Source organism: Gnatocerus cornutus, chromosome 9 (genome assembly GCF_029298725.1).
Source record: "Gnatocerus cornutus isolate USDA-ARS CGAHR chromosome 9, icGnaCorn1.1, whole genome shotgun sequence".
Taxonomy (NCBI): Eukaryota; Metazoa; Arthropoda; class Insecta; order Coleoptera; family Tenebrionidae; genus Gnatocerus; species Gnatocerus cornutus.
In genome coordinates, this window is record NC_142241.1 from 1,234,879 (window position 1) to 1,256,950 (window position 22,072).

The 22,072-nt window shown below is 33.3% G+C and overlaps 2 protein-coding genes and 1 long non-coding RNA gene across 4 annotated transcripts; 2 read left to right on the plus strand and 1 right to left on the minus strand.

Annotated features, from left to right (window-relative positions):
• The first annotated feature begins 827 nt into the window (after positions 1-827).
• On the plus strand, positions 828-1,839 carry LOC148167681 (chymotrypsin-like). 2 transcript variants are annotated; one of them, XM_088045515.1, is made up of 3 exons: positions 828-933; positions 978-1,189; positions 1,234-1,839. In XM_088045515.1, exons 1-3 carry the CDS (start codon positions 877-879, stop codon positions 1,778-1,780), a joined length of 816 nt encoding a protein of 271 aa, XP_087901641.1. In that variant the 5' UTR covers positions 828-876; the 3' UTR covers positions 1,781-1,839. The 2 variants fall into 2 exon arrangements, with proteins under 2 accessions (XP_087901641.1, XP_087901642.1); XM_088045516.1 differs by having other exon boundaries at positions 856-977; positions 1,040-1,189.
• Positions 1,840-4,894: 3,055 nt separating this feature from the next.
• LOC148167682 (uncharacterized) lies at positions 4,895-16,004 on the plus strand. Its single transcript, XM_088045068.1, has 4 exons — positions 4,895-5,124; positions 9,482-9,611; positions 9,665-15,755; positions 15,806-16,004. Exon 3 carries the CDS (start codon positions 9,668-9,670, stop codon positions 15,746-15,748), a length of 6,081 nt encoding a protein of 2,026 aa, XP_087901194.1. The 5' UTR covers positions 4,895-5,124; positions 9,482-9,611; positions 9,665-9,667; the 3' UTR covers positions 15,749-15,755; positions 15,806-16,004.
• A 45-nt stretch (positions 16,005-16,049) lies between these two features.
• Positions 16,050-17,672, minus strand: LOC148167683 (uncharacterized). The gene is made up of 2 exons (XR_015770713.1): positions 17,463-17,672; positions 16,050-16,233 (listed from the first exon to the last, which is right to left on the minus strand). It is a non-coding gene; the product is annotated as an uncharacterized LOC148167683 (long non-coding RNA).
• Positions 17,673-22,072: the final 4,400 nt, after the last annotated feature.

Here is a 22,072-nt window from a genome sequence, read left to right on the forward strand (position 1 = left end):
ATTTATACTATTCACTGCAACCACAAAAAAATGGTTTTCGTATGAAGAAAAACTTTATTTGTCCCAAAATATTCACTCTGTTTTGTCTTTTTGTTAGTAATCTTCTGTTTTTCATTTTTTGGGGTGATTTTCACCCCTTTGATAGGGTACACCAAAAGTTTGTTATTTTTTTTTAATGAAATTTACGTATTTTAGTTTTATTTTAATTAATGTTTTAAAAAAAAAATTAGATATACACTGCGTCGCCAAATTTATGTAAAATTTAAAATTTTATTTTTTTTTAAATAATTTTTTTTACATATTGATCTCTAATAGTGAGAATTCCTGTCATTTTTATCTTGGGTTTCATAGTTGGTTTTGACAGTGTTTTATCTTCTTGAATACTGATAATAGTCAGTGTTCTTTGTGGCATACAGTCAATTAATTTCATGACTTATTATTTAGTTAATGAAACTATTAGTTCTGAAGGCATTGCTGAATGTTGCTGCAAAGTTTACAATTGTTGTTGAAATTTTGGTTCAGAGTTGTTGTCTCCATAAGCCTTTTTTATCTGGGTCACGACATCTGGGACACCTGTATATTCAATAAGGCACTAAACTAAAAAATTCAACGTTTTCTGTATATTTTAAATTTGTCAAGAAGTCAAAACCTATTCATGTTTTGAACACTTCAAGGAATTTTTCGAAAATGTGAATACCGTCAAAGGGCATTAAATCCACATTCTCAAAAATTGTTTATTCAGTTTCAATATGATCACGTAATTTTAAAATACTTTCATCTTTTAGACAAACACTTGACCGACTTTCGAAATTAGATAAAAATTTCAAAGTCTCATATAAGAAGTACTGCACACTCTCAACTGACAACAGTTCAAACATGAAACTCGTCGCGGTTATCTTTGTACTTATCTCCCTGACATCAGCTGCTCCAAAGGTAAAATCAACGAAAAATCCCCCAAATTATCACATTTCCAACAGGTGCGACCTTTGAAGAACCGCAATTTGTTCAAAGAACCTATCAAACCTGTCATTTTCCACAGACCGAGAATCATCGGAGGACAAGAGGTTGCACCTCATTCAATTCCGTGGCAGACATTTCTTGAAATTTATAGCAAAACTGAAGGATGGTACTGTGGAGGCTCGCTCATTTCGGAAAAATATGTTGTAACGGCTGCACATTGCATTGAGGGGTAGGTTCAGAACAGTCAGAACACTAAAAATATTGTTTTTGTAGAGCCCATCAGGCGTATGTGACTTTGGGAGCCCATAAAATCCTCGAATCCGAATCATCCCAATTGGAAAAAGTTAGTCAAGCGTTTATCATCCATGAAAAGTACAATAGGACTACAATAGAAAACGACATTGGCGTTATTAGTCTCCCAGAAAACGTGGTCACGTCTTCATCTATCAAGCCAGTGAAGTTACCATCAACTGAAAATAATTTCACGGGAGAATTTGGACGAGCTAGTGGTTGGGGGTTGACCAACGCGGAAGACAACAGCGTTTCTGAAGTTCTTATGTACATAGATGCGCTAATTATTGATAACAATGAATGTGAAGAAACTTTCGGTTCTCTTACTGACTCGGTTTTGTGTGCTAATGCAGGTGGTGGTACCATTTGTGGAGGAGATGCAGGTGGTCCGTTAATATTTAGTAATACTCTTATTGGCATTTCGTCGTTTGGGTTGCAAAATTGTCCTTCAGGGTATCCGATGGGTTTCAGCAGAGTTAGTAGCTTTGTTACGTGGTTGGAAGCCAATACAGACGTCTCACCAGATTAGTCATGTGTGTTTGTTTTGTGATAAATAAATTTCGCAAGTTTGATATTTTATCATTGCAACATGAGAAGTTACTTCCGATACCTTTATCAATTTAGATCAGGCGAACCGTCTTTACAATTTCTTTTTTATTATACCTGCATCATAACCTTAAATGAAAACACGCAAAAGCGTGCAAAAAGGGGTCTTTAAGACACTAAAGCTTTAAAGTTGTCTAGGTAACAAGAAATAGTGAAATGTCAGGACCAATTTTTATTTATAATATAAATAAACATGAAAATTAACTCTATACTAAAACGTGTAGGGTAACCCTCACTCTAAAGTTGAGATGTTCGAGTTCGAGCGTGTACGTATATACTTTCAAAATTATCTCCTCCCGAACTGTACCATTCTCGCTCCTTTTGCCCCACTAGAAAAATCGACGAGTTTCCAAACTAACAAAGTGGCCGGTTTTCGTCCTCTTCGGTCGTTTAGTTTTCGCGAAATAAATTTTTAAAACTCGGGGTTCGATTCCTGTGTTTTCTGGAACCTCGCTGTACGTCGGTTTCGTGGGGACAAAACTATGACCATTAAGTCGAGAGACACACACAATATGTACGGTAGCGGTTTTTTTTTGCCTCGGCACTTATTTAAATCATTAGCGGAGATTGATTTATTTAATTGAGTTCGATTTATTTTTAATACAGGATCTCTTTGACCATCAAGGTATGTTTTCGGTATGTATGCGTAACTTACACTTAAAAATCAGGAAGCGCGAATTCATTGTTTAATCACAGATCATCATTTGATGGACAAATATTTGTTGATACTCTGTATAAAAAAATTGCATAAATACCAAGTATCTAACAGGCAAGGATTCTTATGCAAAAGTACAACATATAAATAAAATAGACGCGACGAGTATAGAATTTTATTCACAATCAGTCAACAATTGTTCATTTTCTAACTTTTCGTAAGGTGGAAAGTGAGCTGTTACTACGGTAATTCACTTCCCAACTCGCTGGGAAGTGACCATTTCCCGACCTTCAAATGCCAGATAACTAGATTTTGATAAATGAAGTAGGCCGCGTTACTAAATTTGACATTTCTATCTTGTCATTTGGCGTCGAAGTTGATTTCAAAAAGTGTGTGAAATGGATGCTGAAGCTTCTATACCGTTTAAAAATAGTACATTTTCCGGAGAATTTTACAAAAAATGAGAAGAATGTCCACATTTTAAGAGGAGAAACAACCGCGTCTCGTTTGACTGCAGGAGTTTAACTTTTCAAGTGAACAACTGAAACAAGGTCTGACACTGTATGTTGCAGGTTATGATCACTCTTCGTTCACATTCAACATTAACGGTGTTTCCTCTAATATAATTTAACTTGTGAGTTTTAAGTTTCGTTGGTTAAATATATTGTTCATCTTACTATTCAAGATATTTATAATAATAAAGTTGTATTGAAATCAAAAATTCTTAACCTAAAACTTTATGAATTGACAGTAGCGACTTTGGTAGGAGGTTGAACCAAGTTAAACTACTTATAATGCATTCACGATCTTTTTAGACCGCGACAAGCCATGGAAATCTAGTAACTTGGTTGGTAGTCAACCTTTGTGAGCTAAAGTTTCCTAAAAATGATTGACATTCGTTCTGTCGATTGGAGTTGTCACCTTTTTTTGGTTATGAATTGTGTCTGAAACCTTTCCTCTGTTGCCAGTTTGGACCGAACATTCAGAACTTGATAATTTTACTGAATTTTTATCTAAAATTTTGAAATTATTTTTCAACAAATGCAATATTAATCATAATGGAAGACATTACTGCTGGTATATTCCAATGGCAAAAAGTTTACCATTCTCAGGAAGCACTTCTGCCAGGTCTTGATTCTAGTCATAAAACCTTAAAAAAGTTTATTTGATCGAATTAGCATTTGACCCAGGGTTTTATGTAATGGAATCTCACACTAAAAGCAAACTTTGGCAAATTTCGTTAACTAAAAGTGCAGCAATTTAGAATTTGAAGTGTTTTTGTTTACATAAAGTCTTGTGATCGTTCACTTCTCTGTGTTTGTAACTCATAGACTTAATAATTTTGAAAAGTGTTGTTTTCTCGGCATAAAATTCTAATTGTTGCCGCTTAGCAGCCAAAAGTTTTTATCTTTGGTGCCCAGAACTTTGGAAACGGTTGCACGCCGCACCTAAAAATATTTTGAAAACAAACGTCTACGATATTTGTAACACTTCAGATCATTTGTTCCAGTCTTAAATCAGGGCGATCTTTTCGAAACTGCAAGTAGCACATTTTTTGTTCGAAAACGAAATCACTTTAGGCATTTTATTGGAATATTTTGAAGATAATGCCTTTAAACTGTTACTTTCACGATTAAAAGGAAACACACAATTTTTCCGGTATCAGAAAAGTGGCAAACTTGCATGCATGAAAGACACATGTCAGATGTGACAGTAAAAAAACTACCTCTGTCAGTCATTGTAGCCAACAAAAAGAAAAAAAACATGGCCTACTCTGGTCTAAAAAGATCGTGAATGCATTATACTCCTCATTTATTTTGAATACCGCATTTCAAGGTCATAATTTGTGAAAATTGTGGAGCTCCACGGCAAATTTGAGAAGATTTATCCATTGAATTGAACATAAACGAGTACAGGAACACCCAAAGACCTGTTCGTGATTGTTTTCAATACATAAATCCTCTTAAATTTGTCGTAAAGCTCCACAACTGTCACAAATTGAGTCATTTCCAATGTAGAGCATGGGCGAAAGTAATTTGGTAACAGTTTTTGGAAGCTAATAAACGTTTAACAATATTGGACTTTTAACTTTCTTTATTATTTTTTTTAATATGATTGTGAATAAAATAGTATACAAACCTCGGTAGAAGTTCGATTCCTATCTCTCGAGAAATTGTCCACCTCGGCTGACGCCTCGGTGACAAACTTTTTCTCTCGAGAGGAATCATGAACTTCCCACCTCGGTATGTAATCTACTATTATTACGACTCCGTCGATTTTTAATCGTTCGGCGGCAGTAGATGTTAGAGAGACTAAAAATACAAGTGTGTAAGTTTACAAGCAGTATCGTTGTTATGCAACCAATCTTATACCTTCTAACATAACCAGTAGATAGGAGTCCTCAGATAAACAACGTTTATTTTGGGAGAGATCGTCATACGCTTCCATGGTCACCACCCAGAGATTAGATATGTTAAGTTAACCGCTCACTTCTATCAGCTGTCGCAATAATTTCTTCTACCACATTACCGTATATTTAGTAGCGTTGATTTTATTTGGCTGTAATAATGAATCAAAAAGGGGATATCTGGACATTTACCTACAAAATCACGGTAAGTGAATTTTAATTCTATCGATGATTTTAGTAAAATATTGTGCATCTTTAACAAATAAGTACGCGAAATCTTCTCCTTATCATAACGTCTGAGAGAAATTGTATTGATCATTGTATTGGATGTTTTAAATATTCTAGTTTCATCAGGAGACAGCGTAATGTTAGTTGTCAAAATCGAGTTTTGGTTTTCTGTTGTTGATGTTTTCCTGGTTTATTCGTGTATTGTTCCCATTTGATTATCTTATCTATTTTACTATTTTTTGTGTAGTTAGTAGAAAATAAATTCGATGCACCCGCATATGTTAGTTTTTCATGAATCACTAGACATTAAATTTATTTGACCTCAAGACATGTGGTCGAAGTAGGCGCCAGTTCAAGGTCACATTTGCCATCTGTATTGCTGTCGGTACTGTAATAATCAAAGATTTAAAAGGGCGCAAAACGTTTGCTTTTATTTAGAAAATCTATTGACAAAAGTGAAAAGTAACTATGGTAATATTTCAAAGTTAACTAACTCTATTACATTACAATTTAATTATTCTATTTCTATTATTACAAAAAGCTAAAAATGCCCTTGCAAAAGTAACATATTTAGCTCACCCAAGAAATAATTCGAAAATTTCAATTGCATGTGATTCCTCCTCAACTTGTATTGCAGGTGTTTTACAACAATTTTATGAAGGACATTGGGAACCTTTAGCTTTTTACGGTAAATCACTTTCTAGTACGGAACAAAAATATAGTGTTTTTTCGAGAGAATTATTAGCAATTTACTTTAGTATTAAAACATTTAGATATTGGATTGAAGGTCAAAAGTTTACTATTTTTACAGATCATAAACCTTTATGTAGTGCTATTAAAAAATCATCGGAAATTTATTTACCTCGTGATTTCAGACATTTAGAATACATTTCTGTTTTTACAACTGATATTCAACATATTAAAGGAGAAACTAATATTCCTGCAGATGTATTAACAAGAACTTGTCTTTTTAATGACTCAATAAACATTGATTTTAAAGAAATAGCGCTTGCTCAAAATAACGATGATGAACTTAAAACTTTGTTAGAATCCCCAAATTTTGATTTTGTCCAAATAAATATTGAAAATGATATAATGTTATGGGTTGATAAAAGTAATAATTTGTTAAGATCATATATTCCTCGACAGTTTAGATTTTTAATTTTTGATAAAATTTATAGTTTAGCTCATCCAAGCATAAGATCTTCTCAACTTTTAATTTGTAGACGTTATCTTTGGTCAAACGTGCAAAACGATATAAAAAATGGGTCAAATCTTGTGATAACTGTCAAAGAAGTAAAATAACAAAACATTCATTTTTACCATTTCAAGCTATTAGAGAACCAGATTGTAGATTTGAACAAATTCATTTAGATATTGTTCACCTTCCTCTTTGTGACGGTTATCAATATGTTTTACCTATTATAGATAGATTTTCAAGGTGGCCAGAAGCAATTCCACTTAAAATTGCAAATGCTGAATCTGTTATATCAGCAATTACAAATTCTTGGATTTCACGATATGGAGTTCCAAAAATAATTACTACAGATCATGATACAATATTTTTATCGCGTATTTGGGAAGACTTTCTTAATTAATTAGGTGTTAAACATATTAAAAGTAGTATTCAACATCCTCAAAGTCAGGGAATTAGTGAAATGTTTCATAGAACTCTTAAACAAGCAATCAGGTCTTGTGGCATTTCTTTTTGGATTAAAAAGCTTCCATGGATTTTGATAAGTTTAAGATCTTCAAATAATCACCAAATACAAGTTTCTCCTTCAGAAATTTTATATGGATCTGGCTTGAGACTACCATAAAATTTTTGGAAACTCAGAATTTTAATAGTTATGATATTCCTAATTTTGTTTCACAATTAAAAAAAATTATGGGGGGGACAAAATTTTTTTACACAAATGCACATTGGAATCCTCGAGCTTATATTAACAAAGATTTGTATTCTTGTAATCACGTCGGGGTCACCAAAATATTATAAATTAATGGGCCATGAAGGGATGAGATGTTTTAATTTTAAATGTTATTAACAAGACTCTTATTACTATAGTAATTCCAATGGTAACAAGATTTACTACAGTACCCTCCCTTGCTTTCTGGAGCGCGAGTTCTGGAACAGCCTGTATACACTTCTAGCTCAAAAAATAATCGAGTTTAAACAAAAAAACGGTAGCCAATCCGGAAGCTGAACAGAATTTAAAAATCGGTAACTATGGACACATTGTCGTTCATTGGTCAGACTCGTTGCCTAGGAAATTGGGATGGCCTTTACTCCACCTCTAAAATAAGCTTTCAGGATTGGCTGATAATTGTTTATCCTTTCTCGAAAACTATTACACTTTGTGAGTGTAAAAATTCGTATCAAAGTTGGCAAACCAATTATGATTTGCATACATTTTCATCATTTTCTTTTTAAACTTTTATTTTCTCTGATATATTTTGAATCTTTATAACCATAACTACTTTAATATTTTAAATAAACCTGAAAAAGCAAGCTCTTTGGTATGTTTGTTTACCTATTCTTCAAAGTGACATAACAAAAAATGGTTGATGATTTGAAATGTTTGAGGTGAAGGCACCTTGTTTAGATCACAAAACACAACACAAAAAAAGTACTCAAAATTAATTTGAATTTGTCGCGCAGTGCATAATTAATTTTTTTAAACAAATACTTGTTAAAATATCTCATTTCTCGTTTGCACACGCCCCAAATAATCAAAATTGACCTTTACATGAATTAATAAACTGAGTTGTAAAAATTTGGTGTCAACTGTTCCGTTAAATTTTAAAAAATACGAATTAAATTAAAATTTTAAAAATTTTGTACATTTCGAGCTCTTCGAGCAAGAAATCGTCGTTTTGCATCGAAATAAGCAAATTTCTTCAAGAAATTTGATGATTTCGTGCAGATTTCTGCTGTTTTCTTGCAATTCGGCCATTGAAGCTTGATAAAAATTGATGATTTTGTAGATTTCGAGCTCTTCTTTGCGAATTCAAGCCAGAAAACGACGAAAATCAGCAAGAAATCGTCGTTTTGCATCGAAATAAGCGAATTTCTTCAAGAAATTTGATGATTTCGTGCAGATTTCTGCTGTTTTCTTGCAATTCAGCCGTTGAATGTTGATAAAAATTGATTATTTTGTAGATTTCGAGCTCTTCTTTGCGAATTCAAGCCAGAAAACGGCGAAAATCAGCAAGAAATCGTCGTTTAGCATCGAAATAAGCGGATTTCTCTAGACAATTTGATGATTTCGTGCAGATTTCTGCTGTTTTCTTGCAATTCAGCCATTGAATCTTGATAAAAATTGATGATTTTGTAGATTTGGGACTCTCCTTTGCGAATATGATAAAAACAAATTTTAGCGTAGAATTCTGGAGCAAATTTTTACCTTTCAAATTAAAGACGACTTGGGTATGTCCATTACAGGTGTGCTCATAGGGCAAGGGAGGGTGCCGAAAGCAATACAGATGGTAAAAAAAAATTAAATAAAAAACTGATTAGGTTTAATAGTATTCGAGATAAAAAATTATTAATTAACTAATATTAGGACTTTGCAAGTTTTAAAATCTGAATCAAATGTGCATGTATTTTTTTATAAATTCTAAATTTATTGTTATGAAAATCTTAACGCTTTTTTAAAATAAACTTTCATAATTGACTAATGGATTACATCATAGAAATAAATATTTAATAAAAATTAAAACTCGTATTCGTTACAAATATACAAAATTAAGTTACTTTAAAAATCCGTCAAAAGAAACGGAAATAGATGAAACTCTTTTGTCTGCAAGATTATATTTAATATTTATGTTCTATCAATTATGTTACAAAATTTTATGTTGCTTTAGATATTTTTTTAATACATTTTATCCAATATGTCATATTAATACAATCAAGTCTTGTAAGTTAACTATACTTCTTGTAGTCTCTAAAATAACCCACTTACACCAGAAATAACTATTGATTTATGAATCATTTTTAAAATAGAAATATAAAGATATTGTTGATACATACAAACTTAACAAGAAACTTAGTTCATACAAATTCTAAAGCTACACTTGCCGATATTACACATGTAAATAAAGAAAATACTATAAACTTTACTGAAGTATCCATAAAAATTCATAACTTTTGTTGGATTGAGTAGAAAAATTTGAAAAAAATCTGAGAACTGTTTTTCATCGGGTAGAAAAAGATGAAAAACTTAAAAAAGGTCGGGGTCAAAAGTAGTCGATTTGGTGTGGAATACGTAAAAATAGCCATTTTCATTTATCAAATTCATTTTTTAACATTCGAAATTGATTTTTTTTTTTTTTAGAAATAATGGATGAAAGGGGGAGATGTTTTGACACAACGCTTCTATCAAGAAGATTATACTTTTTGATCTGTCGCATTGAAAAACTGTTTTTGTGAAAAATTCAAAAAAGAGTATTAGGAACGACATCGACGTGAGTACATTTTTATATTGCCACTTTAAATATATTGCAAAATTATTTTGTAGATTATGGAAACCTATGTGAAAAGAAAAGGAGTGATTGACCTTGGTAAAGGCTATGAATACTTAACTGCAGCTCTTCATGTTCTGAAGTTTATCACTGATGACGATGTTGATGACTTTCAAATGATAACAAACAACGACCAAACATGCGATAAATTAGATGACATCGAAATTAAGGTGGATTTTAAAAATGGTGAAAGAAAAACATTTCTGTGTCAACTAAAACACAAACTTGACAAAGAACAAGTCACAAATGACATGTTGACAAAAGGAAGTTATAAATGTGGCAATAAAGAAATCAAAAGTCGATTTTTCCTACCATATTATTTCAAGTCGATTCAGGCATTTGGAAAAGATCACAACACTATATTTATTTTATACACCAACAGACCAACTAGCATTGAAGATGGCACAGTTTTGTCTTTCAAAAAATATCCTTCACTTCTGGCAGAGGAGTGTAAGGGTGGAAAAGACCAAGTGCTACTAGCCAATACAGAACATCCTCGAAGAATGTTTCAATTCCGAGTAAAAGAAGACGTAAACAATCAAGACAAAACCGATGAACAAATAGAAATAGAAAAGACTTGCCAACAGTTTTATTTTTTTTCAAATCAATTGGACATCGAATCTCTTAAAAAACAAATTCGAGAAAAATTGGACGCGATCTTTATCAACAGATGTGATATCTATTCTTTGTTTGTTCAGTTTATGGAACACTGGTGGAGCGAAAATTTCGCGTTGACAAAACATTTAGTTCTTGCCAAATTGACAGAATTTAGTTTATCGTCATACATTAAAACTCTTTCTGATCAGAGTGTCAACACCAAAACCGATATACTGAAGAAAGCGATAATGGAATTTGAACTGACGATAGTAGACCCAACTGAAGAGACGGTTGTTCGAAACATGTGGACTGAAATTCAAGAAGACTGCGACTTGGAATTGATAACAACGTTGCTACAAACGAGTCCACCATTGACTGAACAACAACAGACATTAATTGTGTGGCACTTGAATAAAGGTCCGTTGATTTTAAAAGTCGAAGAAGAAAACGAAGACCTCATCAAGACTGTGTTAAAACTGCTCAAAAGAAAAATTGATAGGAAGATGATAATTTTGTTGGGGAAATGTAAAAGATGTGATTTCAAAGAGTGGAAGGTTTTTGAAAACTTATTGGATTTGACTAACAAATGTAGCGATCAAGAATACCGCGTCATCAAGGAATTCTATGTTTCACTTCAAGGAAAATCTAAGATTTGTTTGCAAGATTTTATCGACCAAGATATAGCCGAACATCTAAAAGTATCAGACTTACTCAAAATGACTCAGCTTGACCATTTACTGATTGGGAAAGCAATGGAAAAGTTTTGCGACTTACACATCCCAAGAAATATTTCCGTCACTCTAATAAATATCAAAAACATCACGAGTCTTTTGCACCACGCCGTAGATGCCGTTGTCATCATCAACTGCAGTCATCAATTTCAAGCAAAATTAGGAGAAATTTCAAATACGAAAATCAAGGAACTGTCCAATTACCAAACATTAAAGAATGAGACCGGAAGTTGTATTCTTCTTTCATCCAACCGGAAGTGCACATATGCTGAGTTTGAAAAGATGGTTAGACTAGGTCACTCTAATGTCTACTTACTGGAAGAACTCGATAACGACAAATGCGTTCTCCTACTCCAAAAAGGAAGTCAGAGCCCTAAATTCGAAGAAATGTTTATTTCTGAAAACAACGTTTTTGAGTATTGTCATGGTTTTCTCAAAGTATTCTGTGCATCACCTGGAATGGGAAAATCAAGAATCATGAAACTCTTAAGCCACAACTACACACCAAAAGAAAATTGGATCATCCACGTCAATCTGATAAATTGCAATGCGTTTTTTGCAACCAATCCAAATTTTGCAGCAACTTGGAAGTATTTCATTTCGTTAGATAAATCCGAAGATGCTCTAACTGCAAAAATAAAAACCATCCTTTGGAAAACCAAGAAAATACACTTGTTTCTTGATGGTTTGGATGAAATGGACAGCAGCTTTGTACCACTTGTTTTGAGATTTGTCAAAAAGATTTTGGATGACGGAGTGTACGTTTGGGTTTCGTCAAGAGAAAATTTGCGACAACAAATAACTGACACACTGCACGTCATTCCAGCCAAAATAAAACCTTTGGATCAAAAACAACAAAGAAGATTTATTACCGAGAAACTCACGACTTTCAATGCTGAACAGACAGAAAACATTATCGCTGCGATTTTTAGTAGCACCGATCTTAACAACAGTCAAGATTTACTGGGAGTTCCGCTACAGCTGCATATTATAACCGAAATGTTCTTATCTAAACCAGAAATTTACAAAAGTCTCCACCAGAAGAACATGTTCGTGTTAACTCGGATGTACGAACATTATTTTCAAGGCCAACTTGAAAATTACTTTAAAAAGGTCGTCTCTGAGGATCTACTATATCATCTTCGTTCAAGCAGAACCAGGATCTTGAAGGAGTATGAGAGACTTGCTTTGGACAGTTGCTTAGACAGATCAGACCGCGAAAAGCTTTACTTGGACGACGATACCGAGGAATTTTTGGACGATTTAAAAAGAAATGGAGACAGGTATGGAATTGTCACTGTTAATGAACAAGACGAAGTTACTTTTAACCATCAAACGTACGCTGAATTTTTTGTCTGTGTGTGGTTTAAAAGAAATACAAAGAGAATTACATTGCTGAAGGAGAAGATATTTTCTACTCGATATGAAAATATACGACTCATGTTCGATTTGATGATGGCTGAAGATAATCCTCTACATTTGGCTGTGATTTACAAAAGTGTTGAACATGTCAGACGGCACAAAGACGAGCTTCACATTAAAGACAAATGTGGTCGGACAGCTTTACACTTGGCATCTTCCTATGGAATGAAGTATCCCGAGAACGTGATGGAGCAAACCTTTGAAAGAAGAGAAAATGCACAATGGTTGGAAATCATAGACATTGTTGCACAGGAAGATACAACTTTAACTGAGATTGACGATGGTTTATTTAAGTTTGATGTGATAACTTATGCTCTCAAATCCAACTGCTTGTATCCTTTCGAAAAATTCTTGGAGAAAAACCATAAGTTTGAAGAAATGAAGAATGCTCTCTATTCTGTCTACCAGGTGGACACAATAGCATACTATGCTGCCAAATTTGGATACGAAAATCTATTAACTCACTTGGTTCAAGAAAATTCCACACTTATAAACCAACAGTTGGTTGATGGACAATTTTTGCTGACACTAGCAGTGTTTGGCTGTCAAGGTGATGACTATACAACTCCTAGAAAAGGAAACGTCGCTGTTGCAAAGTTACTTCTTGAGAAAGGAGCTAATGCTAACCAAGAACTCTGGAACTCTTTATCACTTTTAGATCATTCTTGTCGCCTTGGAATACAAGACATGCTAATGATTTTATCAGATAGTGGAGCTAGATGTTCTAATGGAGACACAGTGTTACACCGCTTGGTAGCACAACCGTTAGATATCAAGCAAGTAAAATCCGTAATTAGTGCGTCCACTTTAGACATAAATTTAACAAATAAACAAGGAACAAGTGCTTTTCAACTCGCTTGCAAAAATGGTAATTTCGAGGCGGTAGAGACACTGCTTGAAAATGGAGCAGACCATCAGCATTTGGACAATACTAGCCAAAGTGCTCTACACTATTCTGCGAGGAATGTCGGATGGAATCTAGACGTAATAAATTTACTTTTAGACAAAGAACTGAATTTAGATGCTCAAGATAACAATGGACATACAGCTTTACACTTGGCTTGTCTACATGGCTCTCTACCAAATTCGATGTTATTACTTCAAAGAGGAGCGAATCCAAAAATTCGAAACCTCAAGAGCGAAACTGCGTTGCATTCTGCAGCAAGGCATCCCAATTCTTTTGTAATACGATGGTTAATAGAAGAACACCACCTAGATGTGAATGACAAAAATTCGGATGAATTAACACCTTTTCATCTGGCGTGCCAATTAAAATCTCTATATAACCTCCAAACTGTTTTAAATTACGATATTGATTTAACAATCGTTGATCAGGATAATCAAACTCTCTTACACTACGTGGTAAAGTTCATTAATGAATTCGACAATCAGTTAATTCAACGTTTGTTGTGTCATATTGATATTAACGCGCAAGATAAAAACGGAAGGACAGCTTTACATATAGCGTGTACAGAAAATAACTTGGAAGGCACAAAATTGTTACTTTACAATGATGCGGACGTGAATATTCCAGACAAAATGGGTAGAACGGTGTTACACCACGCCGTGGATGAGGAAGACCCAAATACGGATTTAACTAGGTTGTTGCTCTCCAACGATGCCAACATCAATGCGAAAAATTCTTCAGGTGCGACAGTTTTACACTTGGCGTGTGCAAATTGTGACTACGAACTACTAGAGATCCTAGTTGATAATGGCGCTGATCTCTTTGCGTTAGATAATGATTCGCAAAATGCGTATTTCTATCTTGTGGATAACGAAGAAGTGGACGAAAATATAATCAGATTATTAATAGAGCATGAAGTAGATATTAACCACAAGAATATATTTGATGTAACACCGTTAGCTGAAGCCATTGCTAATAACCACGAAGAACTTGAACAACTTTTGTTAAAATATGGAGCTAAAAACTCAGAAGAGACGTCGACGTTTCTTCAAGGTTGCAATACGGGGGACTTCGAGAAAGTGAAGAACTTTCTTGAAACTCGTGATTGTTTTAACATCGTTGATAAAGACGAAGACAACGGTTTACATTACGCTTCGTTGTCGGAGCAAGATAATGAGAAAATCATCAGATTGTTGATAAACAAAGGCTTTGACGTAAATGTAAGAAATCGCAGTGGAGAAACCGCGTTACATCGTGCCTGCGAAGTTGGGAATTATGCAAATGTGGAAGTTTTGATTTGTAATGGAGCAAAAGTCAATGCTTTGGACGATTTTGACAACACTCCTTTGCTTACAGCTTTATCCGACGAGAACTCAAATGCAAAAATCGTCAATTTATTGCTACGCAAAGGCGCAGATGCTAATCTTCCAAATAAAGATAAAAACACTCCTTTACATTTTGCTTGTGAAGAAGGGGTGATCGAACTTGTTCAAGAGTTGCTTAACAGAGGAGCTGATATAAATGCTTTGGATGGAGACGGTTGCAATTCGTTACATTATGTTTCATGGGGCCTAGATGAGGGTACAAAATTAACCCAACTTTTGCTGGAACGAGGCAGTGATGTAACTTTTAAAGGTAAAAATGGGTGCACTGCTTTGCATTACGCATGCGCAAATGAGAATCAAGAACTCGTAAAGTTTCTGGTGGATGGACATATCGATATTAATGTCCCAAACAATGAAGGTGAAACGGCTCTTCACTTGGCTTGTAAATGTGGCGACCTTCAAATGGTAAGGCTGCTAATAACAAACGGTGCTCAAATAACTGGTACAAATGACAAGAATCAAACAGCATTACATTACGCAACTTTCGAAGACAATTCAAGTACAGACCTAATTGACCTGTTACTAGAAAAACTAGACATCGATTGGTGCGATCATAGCAATTCGACGCCTTTACTTCATGCATGCGTCAATAACAACCTGAAAATTTGCACGTATTTACTTGAAAAAGGTGCTGATGGAAACATTCGGAATAATCAAGGTGAAACTGCATTACATTTGGCTTCTTCAAGCGGACACAAAGCAATAGTAGAATTGTTATTAAAACATGGTTTTGATCCAAATGTTAAAGATTGCGATGGGGTGACTCCAGTACATCTTGCATGTTTTAATGGAAAAATTTGGACTGTCCAAACTTTAGTTCAAAAGGGAGCGGATATTAACTGCTTGGATAAATACAGTCAAACCCCCTTGCATTTTGCTGCAAAATCATTGTATAAAAATACAAAAGTAATCAATTTTTTATTTGAGAACGGTATTTATTTCAATGCTAGAGATGCAAATGGAAAAACAGCTCTAGAGTTGGCACATGAGCTGAAGAACAAAAACGTTTATATACTGCAAGAAAGGATAGCTTCTTGAACTTAAAGTGAGTATTTTAAGTAATGAAAAATACCTCTAAATTCTTCTTTGTTTTAGGTTCTGCATTATAACGAAAAATTACTTTATTTGGAACTTCTGCTGATGATCCAAATGAAACTTAGCAACGTATTAATATACAGAGAAAGAAAGTTTAAAAGTAATAATAATTTTATTCGTTGTCGATGTTAGATATTAAATTGTAATGGGTATTTTTTGGATGATAAGATAATATAATAATAAAAATAATAATAATAAACTTCAGGATTTTCTGCTTTGAATGTTTCGCATTTTACAAAGTGGATAAGGGTAACGCAGCCCAAGAACTTTATTTTTATTAAAAAGTGTTTTGCACATAATTTTCAGTTGTCATGCATTTTAGTTAGAAATCTTCTGACATTTATTATCTTTGCATTCCAATCCTTTGTCACAGCGAGCACTTGGTGGACTTGGTCTTCCGACAGTAAGAAAACAGGACTCATTCAACTCTATAAATAACAAATTATAAATAATAAATATTTACATCTAATTTAACAGGTAAGTAAATATAATGTCTATGTGTGTATACAGTATGTTCATCTACCAAATGGGTCAGTTATGTTCGCAACCCAAATTACTTATATTATGACATGTGTATAGTGTACCCGGCTTCTATAAAAAAAATATAACAAGAGAAAATGTGCCGATTTTTGGTAACATGAATTCTATATCAAAGTAAGAAATGTTCCAACTATTCCAACAATTCGTATGTGATCTCTAATTAAAAAACTGTAAAATTGTTGACTATTTGAAGTAAGTGGCAAATTAAGGAATTAAGATAAAATTTTAAAAATTTGCATACGCTCATAGTTGACAAAGCTCTAGAAGCTGACGCAAAAATTTGTTTTTTATTACGGTTTGGTTGGCGTCGCGACGCTTAAGAAGTATAATTTTTAGCGATTTTTGAGTTTTTGCGGAAATTTTCGCGGATTCAATTTTTTTTCAACATAACTGTGATACAAATATCTGAGTTTTTACTTTAAATCTAATGCAAATTGTGTTTAAAATTTGCGAAAAAAACGCTGTTTTATCAAGTCAGTTTTCAAAACTATGACAGCGCAGCGGCAAACTACGTTTACACCAAAATTTCACAAGTCACTTCATTCACTCTTATAAAGGTTAATTTTGATCAACATGTTGCACTTTATGAACAAGAGAAATCGTCAATTAACATCGACAAAGCGACAATTTCACCAAGTAAGACTTTTGTTACAATCTAAAGCGAGTCAAAAGATAGATGTCATTTGTGACACAAGATGTTGACAGATGGGTGGAAACGTAGTTCCCAATTTTGACGTAATAAAATTGGAAACTAACTTGATAAAGCAGCATTTTTTTCTCAAATTTTGAAGACAATTTGCATTGAATCAAACATCACAACTAAGATATTTTAAACACATTTATATTGAAAACAAAATAAATTAGGAGTTGATGTCACAAACCCGCACAATTAACTAAAAATTACATTTTTAAGGCGTCGCGACGGCAAAACTATCAGTGAAAAAAAACAAATTTTTGCGTCAGTTTCAAGAGCTTTGTCAACTGCGAGCGTATGCAAATTTTCAAAATTTTATCTTGAAAATTAAAGACGATTTTGGGGGTGGGCACAAGTGTTGTCGGACCCTGTATAGTGGTGGATAAGTATTTTAAGACATCCTGTATATTTACAATAACTTACGAAGTAAGTGAACGCATTGTTCACAACAACCACAGAATCCTCCAGGACCCAGTACTTCATGTGGTCCTTCACATTTTGGAGCCGGATCACACTTGACGGATTTACAGGGATCTGGTGGACAAACGATACTAAATACAGTCGCACAAAGCATGTAAAATATGGACAGAACAATTAAGAACCTCATGTTGACGTCTAACGTGTTATTTCAGAAGTTCTGGTATTTAAAACGAGTATGACGTCAAGCTAGGCTGTAATCGCTTGTGATAAGAAAAAAGTACACTTAGTATTCACGGATTGTACAAAAAAAATAGAAAAAATATGCATCAAGTAATCTGAAACTTTTTTTTGCCTTGTGTACAAGGGCAGCGCATTTTACGTTTCAGTAACGAAATTTCAGTAAAGAAATGTAATTTTTGCCCCTTAGAGTAACGCAATGACATAGAAGATATGACGGAAAATGCTTTGTTTCCACGCCACTTACGATTTAACCGCCGCTAGTTGGAAAAATTCGGAATGTACTTGGGGAGTTAGGAAAAAATGTTTCTGGAATAGAATGTATCCATAGCACAAGCTGTCACAAACTTACAGGTTAAGTCAATTCATCGTACAATTTTTTGTTCAAAACGCATTTTTACCCATTCAAAACTTAGAAAGTGCCTTTTTCTCTCTTGCATCAAGCATAATTCTTTTACATTTCGTCGTGGTGAACTTGCAATGACAATTTTTACAATGACGTGTAAGCGCGCTAGTCATTTGTTTCGAAAAATTTGTCAATGCAGCCAATGCTCTTTAAAAAAATTGCAGGGGAATTTACGGTTTACCAATCATGTGTCATTTTTATGTCACTTATGATTAGTGAACGGATAATACTCAAATAATTTGCTGATTCAGGTTTTTGATGGTTGTGATGCCTTAAATTGTGACGCTTTGAAATACTGGTCACGGCACCAATGTAAAAAATCGACGATTCTCTCCTTGAGATTTTTATCATGTGGTCATCTGATGGTATTTGGTATGATGGTAAAATGATCTTGAAAGAGGTTGAAATGGTGGACCCAATTGTACGTTGTGTTTTTGCTCAGAAAGAAAGAAAATAAGTATTAAGAATCAAATTCTAAATCATTTATGTTGTGTGACCCCAAATTCAGTGAGGCCGCAATTTACAAGACAAATAAAACGCAAAAAAAATCTTTAATCATTGTCTATTAACAAAATCAAATCAGCATGATTTCAGTTTTAGCCGTCAATAATTTGAACTGTTTCAAATCACCACTTTGTCCCAATTTTTAGAAAGTTAGTATCGGAGTTGCTAAGTAACGCTGATTAATCCGGTCCCAATTAATGCATCTAGAATTGCACCTAAAACACATTCTAGGAAAAATTGTCTATGGTTGGAATTACATTGTAATCGATTAATTCTCTCTATTGTAGTTGATCAGAAGTCATTGAAAACGAGTAAATTGACGAGCAAACTCAAGTCAAACCCCTTAGCGTACGATTGTTTGACAAATCAAAATATTCATAGCGTCCAATGCACTGTTAGAAAACCTACAATCAAAATTCTTGTGAACGCTAGAATAGAATTTGATCATTTATTATTGATCGGTTCACACTCAGAAGGAGCAAAGCATGGAAGGAATAAATGAAAATGAGACAAAGAAAAAATTAGTCTCAGAATAAAATTTTCGATTATTGATTAAAAAAAAAACAGAACTCATAGTTTTGACGACTGCACGAAAAAGGTTGTAAAATTAAAATTATTGTGTTAATTAATTTATCAATTTCTTTCAATTCTTTATCGCTTTCAATGGGAGACCCCAAACAAGGTAAAATCTCATCCTCACGATAAAATTAATACAAAAAAAAAGACAAGTGTAAACAAACTCATATTGCAAAATGCACAATCACTTCACAACAAAATCAAAACGTCTCTTAAGACACACAAGAAGGTATCAGAACAAGAGTCCTGCGTTATAAAATTCTGAAACGAATCTGAATTCAACTCCTCGAAAATTTGAATCACGAATCTCGACTCTCAATTTGAATGCCTAGTTTGAATCTCAATAACGAACCCCGACTTTTCTACTCCCGAATTAGAATCACGAATCCCCTAAAATTTGTAGTTTCAGTCCTTTATAAAGCTCGGTCGTACCCGATGCTATCTTTCGACCAATCAGCACTACCTTTCCAAACAGGACGCTGTTCCCTATTGGTTGTTCAAGTTCTCCTGAATTAACTTAGATTAACTTGATTGATTGACAATGATCGACCAAAAAAAGGTTAAACTTAATTAGGTCTTCCCTGAGTACCACAATCTGTGGTTTTCAATTAACATTTCGCTCAGTTCTCCCTGCTTACCTAATTACATTAATTACATTAAATTTAAGTTACATTAATTGTGGTACACGCGTACCAAACGAAACAAATACCGCAAACTTGTAAGAAAAGTTACATCAAGCAGCAATGGAGCTTTCGAAGCATTTGGCGCAAATTAATTACTAATTAATTAATTAGTAATCGCACTACGTTGATGCAATTTATGCTTCAATTCGTGCTCCTTGTTTCCATCCTGTTTCCTTACTTGTTCAAATGCAAGCACTACTAGAACTGCTGGAATAAACGAATAATCAATTTAATTAAATAATCGCTAATCTGAAAGAAGAGGAGAAGAGAAACTCATGCTATGCTGCAAGTAGTTCCTCTACGACTCCAATTGCTTGCATGTTTTTTTAAAAACTTAATTCACTTAATTAATATTTATTGGAATTATTTTTAAATATCAAGTAGCAGCATTTGAATTATTTTTTAGCCATGTTTTAGCCATGTTAGTTTTTAGCCAACATATTTATATACAGTATGTCCCCGGATTGAGTTCACAAGAGGGAAAAAAAGTTTATTTTTCATTTTACAAAAAAATGACAAAGGAATAACATTTTTTGCTTATTTCAAAACAGATAAATCTGCAATTAAAATTTCAAAATTATTAGTTTGTACTCTTAAAATTAATTTTTTCATTATTTTTATTTATTAAATGTTGTAATCGTATTCAAATAATAGCAGGCTCTATCTAATAGTGCGTTAAAAATTAAAGAAAAATTTTCCTAATAATGTGTAAGTATTAAAAAATTGGAAAAAAATGCAATTGCATCCTTAACAATAACTGAGAAAATTCGAAACAGTCGAAAAAAATACGAGTTAGAATTGAACTATGTGCAAAAACAGGTAATGGGTCAATCAAATAGTAGAAATTGGTTTGAGTTAAGGAACAAATTTCATTCCATTGACATTTTTTGCTAAATTAAAATAAAAAAGTTCTTCGTTATTTTTTGTTTTTTTCGATTTCCAGAACACAGCTTGATAATATTAAAGTTTAAATTAAAGATTTATCTATTTTAAATTAAGCAAAAAATATTATTCCTTTGTCATTTTTCTGTAAAATGAAAAATAACGTTTTTTTTCCCTCTTGTGAACTCAATCCGGGGACATACTGTATAATAAAGCCAATTTGATTAATTTTTGAACGAATGTCAAGAGCAAGGCAAACTCGATCTAGCAAAAAATTGATATACTACTTTTTTAGGTTGCAACGTCCACTTTGATGAATTAACTTTAGTGACTTTCTAACACAAGGTCCAGAATCCAGAATCTAGTGACAATTTTGACATAAAATGTCCCACACTAAATCCGAGCGCCCCTTTACAAACTCGGTCAAAAGCCCAAATCGCCGTTCTACTAAGACCTAAAATTACGTGAAAACTTTGTTTCAAAATCTTCTAGCTCCATCAACAAAATAAATATTTTGTTGTTGAGGATCTTATATGCAAAGAGAGAACTTGATTTCACTGTGAGCTAATCAACTCTTGGCTCATACTAAAGACAATGAGGTTCTGGTACAAAACTGTCAATGGAAGAAAACTGTTAACCTAAAGTCCTAGCCTAAAACTTAAAAAAAACAAGTTTATGAGAAGATATCTTCAAGTTTATGGAAGGCACCGATGACGAACTTTATTCGTTTTTTTTTTTGAAAGACTAATTAATTCTATTTATTACGTTTATTAAATAGTTGTTTAATTGTTTCTTGAATTCTATTGTATCATATTCATTTTTTTTCTATATCTTTCTCTCCTTTAGAAATTTTGCTATTTTATTTCTTTTCGCCCTGCCCAGTAATTGGCTTTGCTGTTGGGCAGTCATACTACTACTAATAAAAACTTTGACCAATTAAATTCCCAAACTTCAGTTAGCTGCGCAACTTTTAGTGCAGCTATATGGGAATTAGTAGCAGTAGTCTAATAATAAATAAAAAAAAACTTTACAACATATTTACATACAATAAAGCTATTAAAGTTCCGAATTTTTGCTTTCAAAATGTTATCATTCTGAATTAACTGATAACGAGGAAGTAAAAAAAAACACAATGAATAAAATGTATAAAATAAATAAAATCTCCACACTCTCAGCATTTGTAAAAACCGCCAATTGTCAAAAAAGATGTGTTTCGTATTAACTACCGTTGTTATGTATTTGGCCCTATTTAAAATAGTAAGTAATTTTTAAATTATAGATCACTCATTTTATCTTTATTGATTTTATTTCAGTGTGTGAGCTCA

Bases quoted from the DNA above. Each gene is read 5' to 3' on its own strand.
- LOC148167681 (XM_088045515.1), top strand. From the start codon at position 877: ATGAAACTCGTCGCGGTTATCTTTGTACTTATCTCCCTGACATCAGCT. The intron at 934-977 runs GTAAAATCAACG...CATTTCCAACAG, and splicing joins TGACATCAGCTGCTCCAAAG to GTGCGACCTTTGAAGAACCG. The intron at 1,190-1,233 runs GTAGGTTCAGAA...TTGTTTTTGTAG, and splicing joins GCTGCACATTGCATTGAGGG to AGCCCATCAGGCGTATGTGA.
- LOC148167682 (XM_088045068.1), top strand. From the start codon at position 9,668: ATGGAAACCTATGTGAAAAGAAAAGGAGTGATTGACCTTGGTAAAGGC.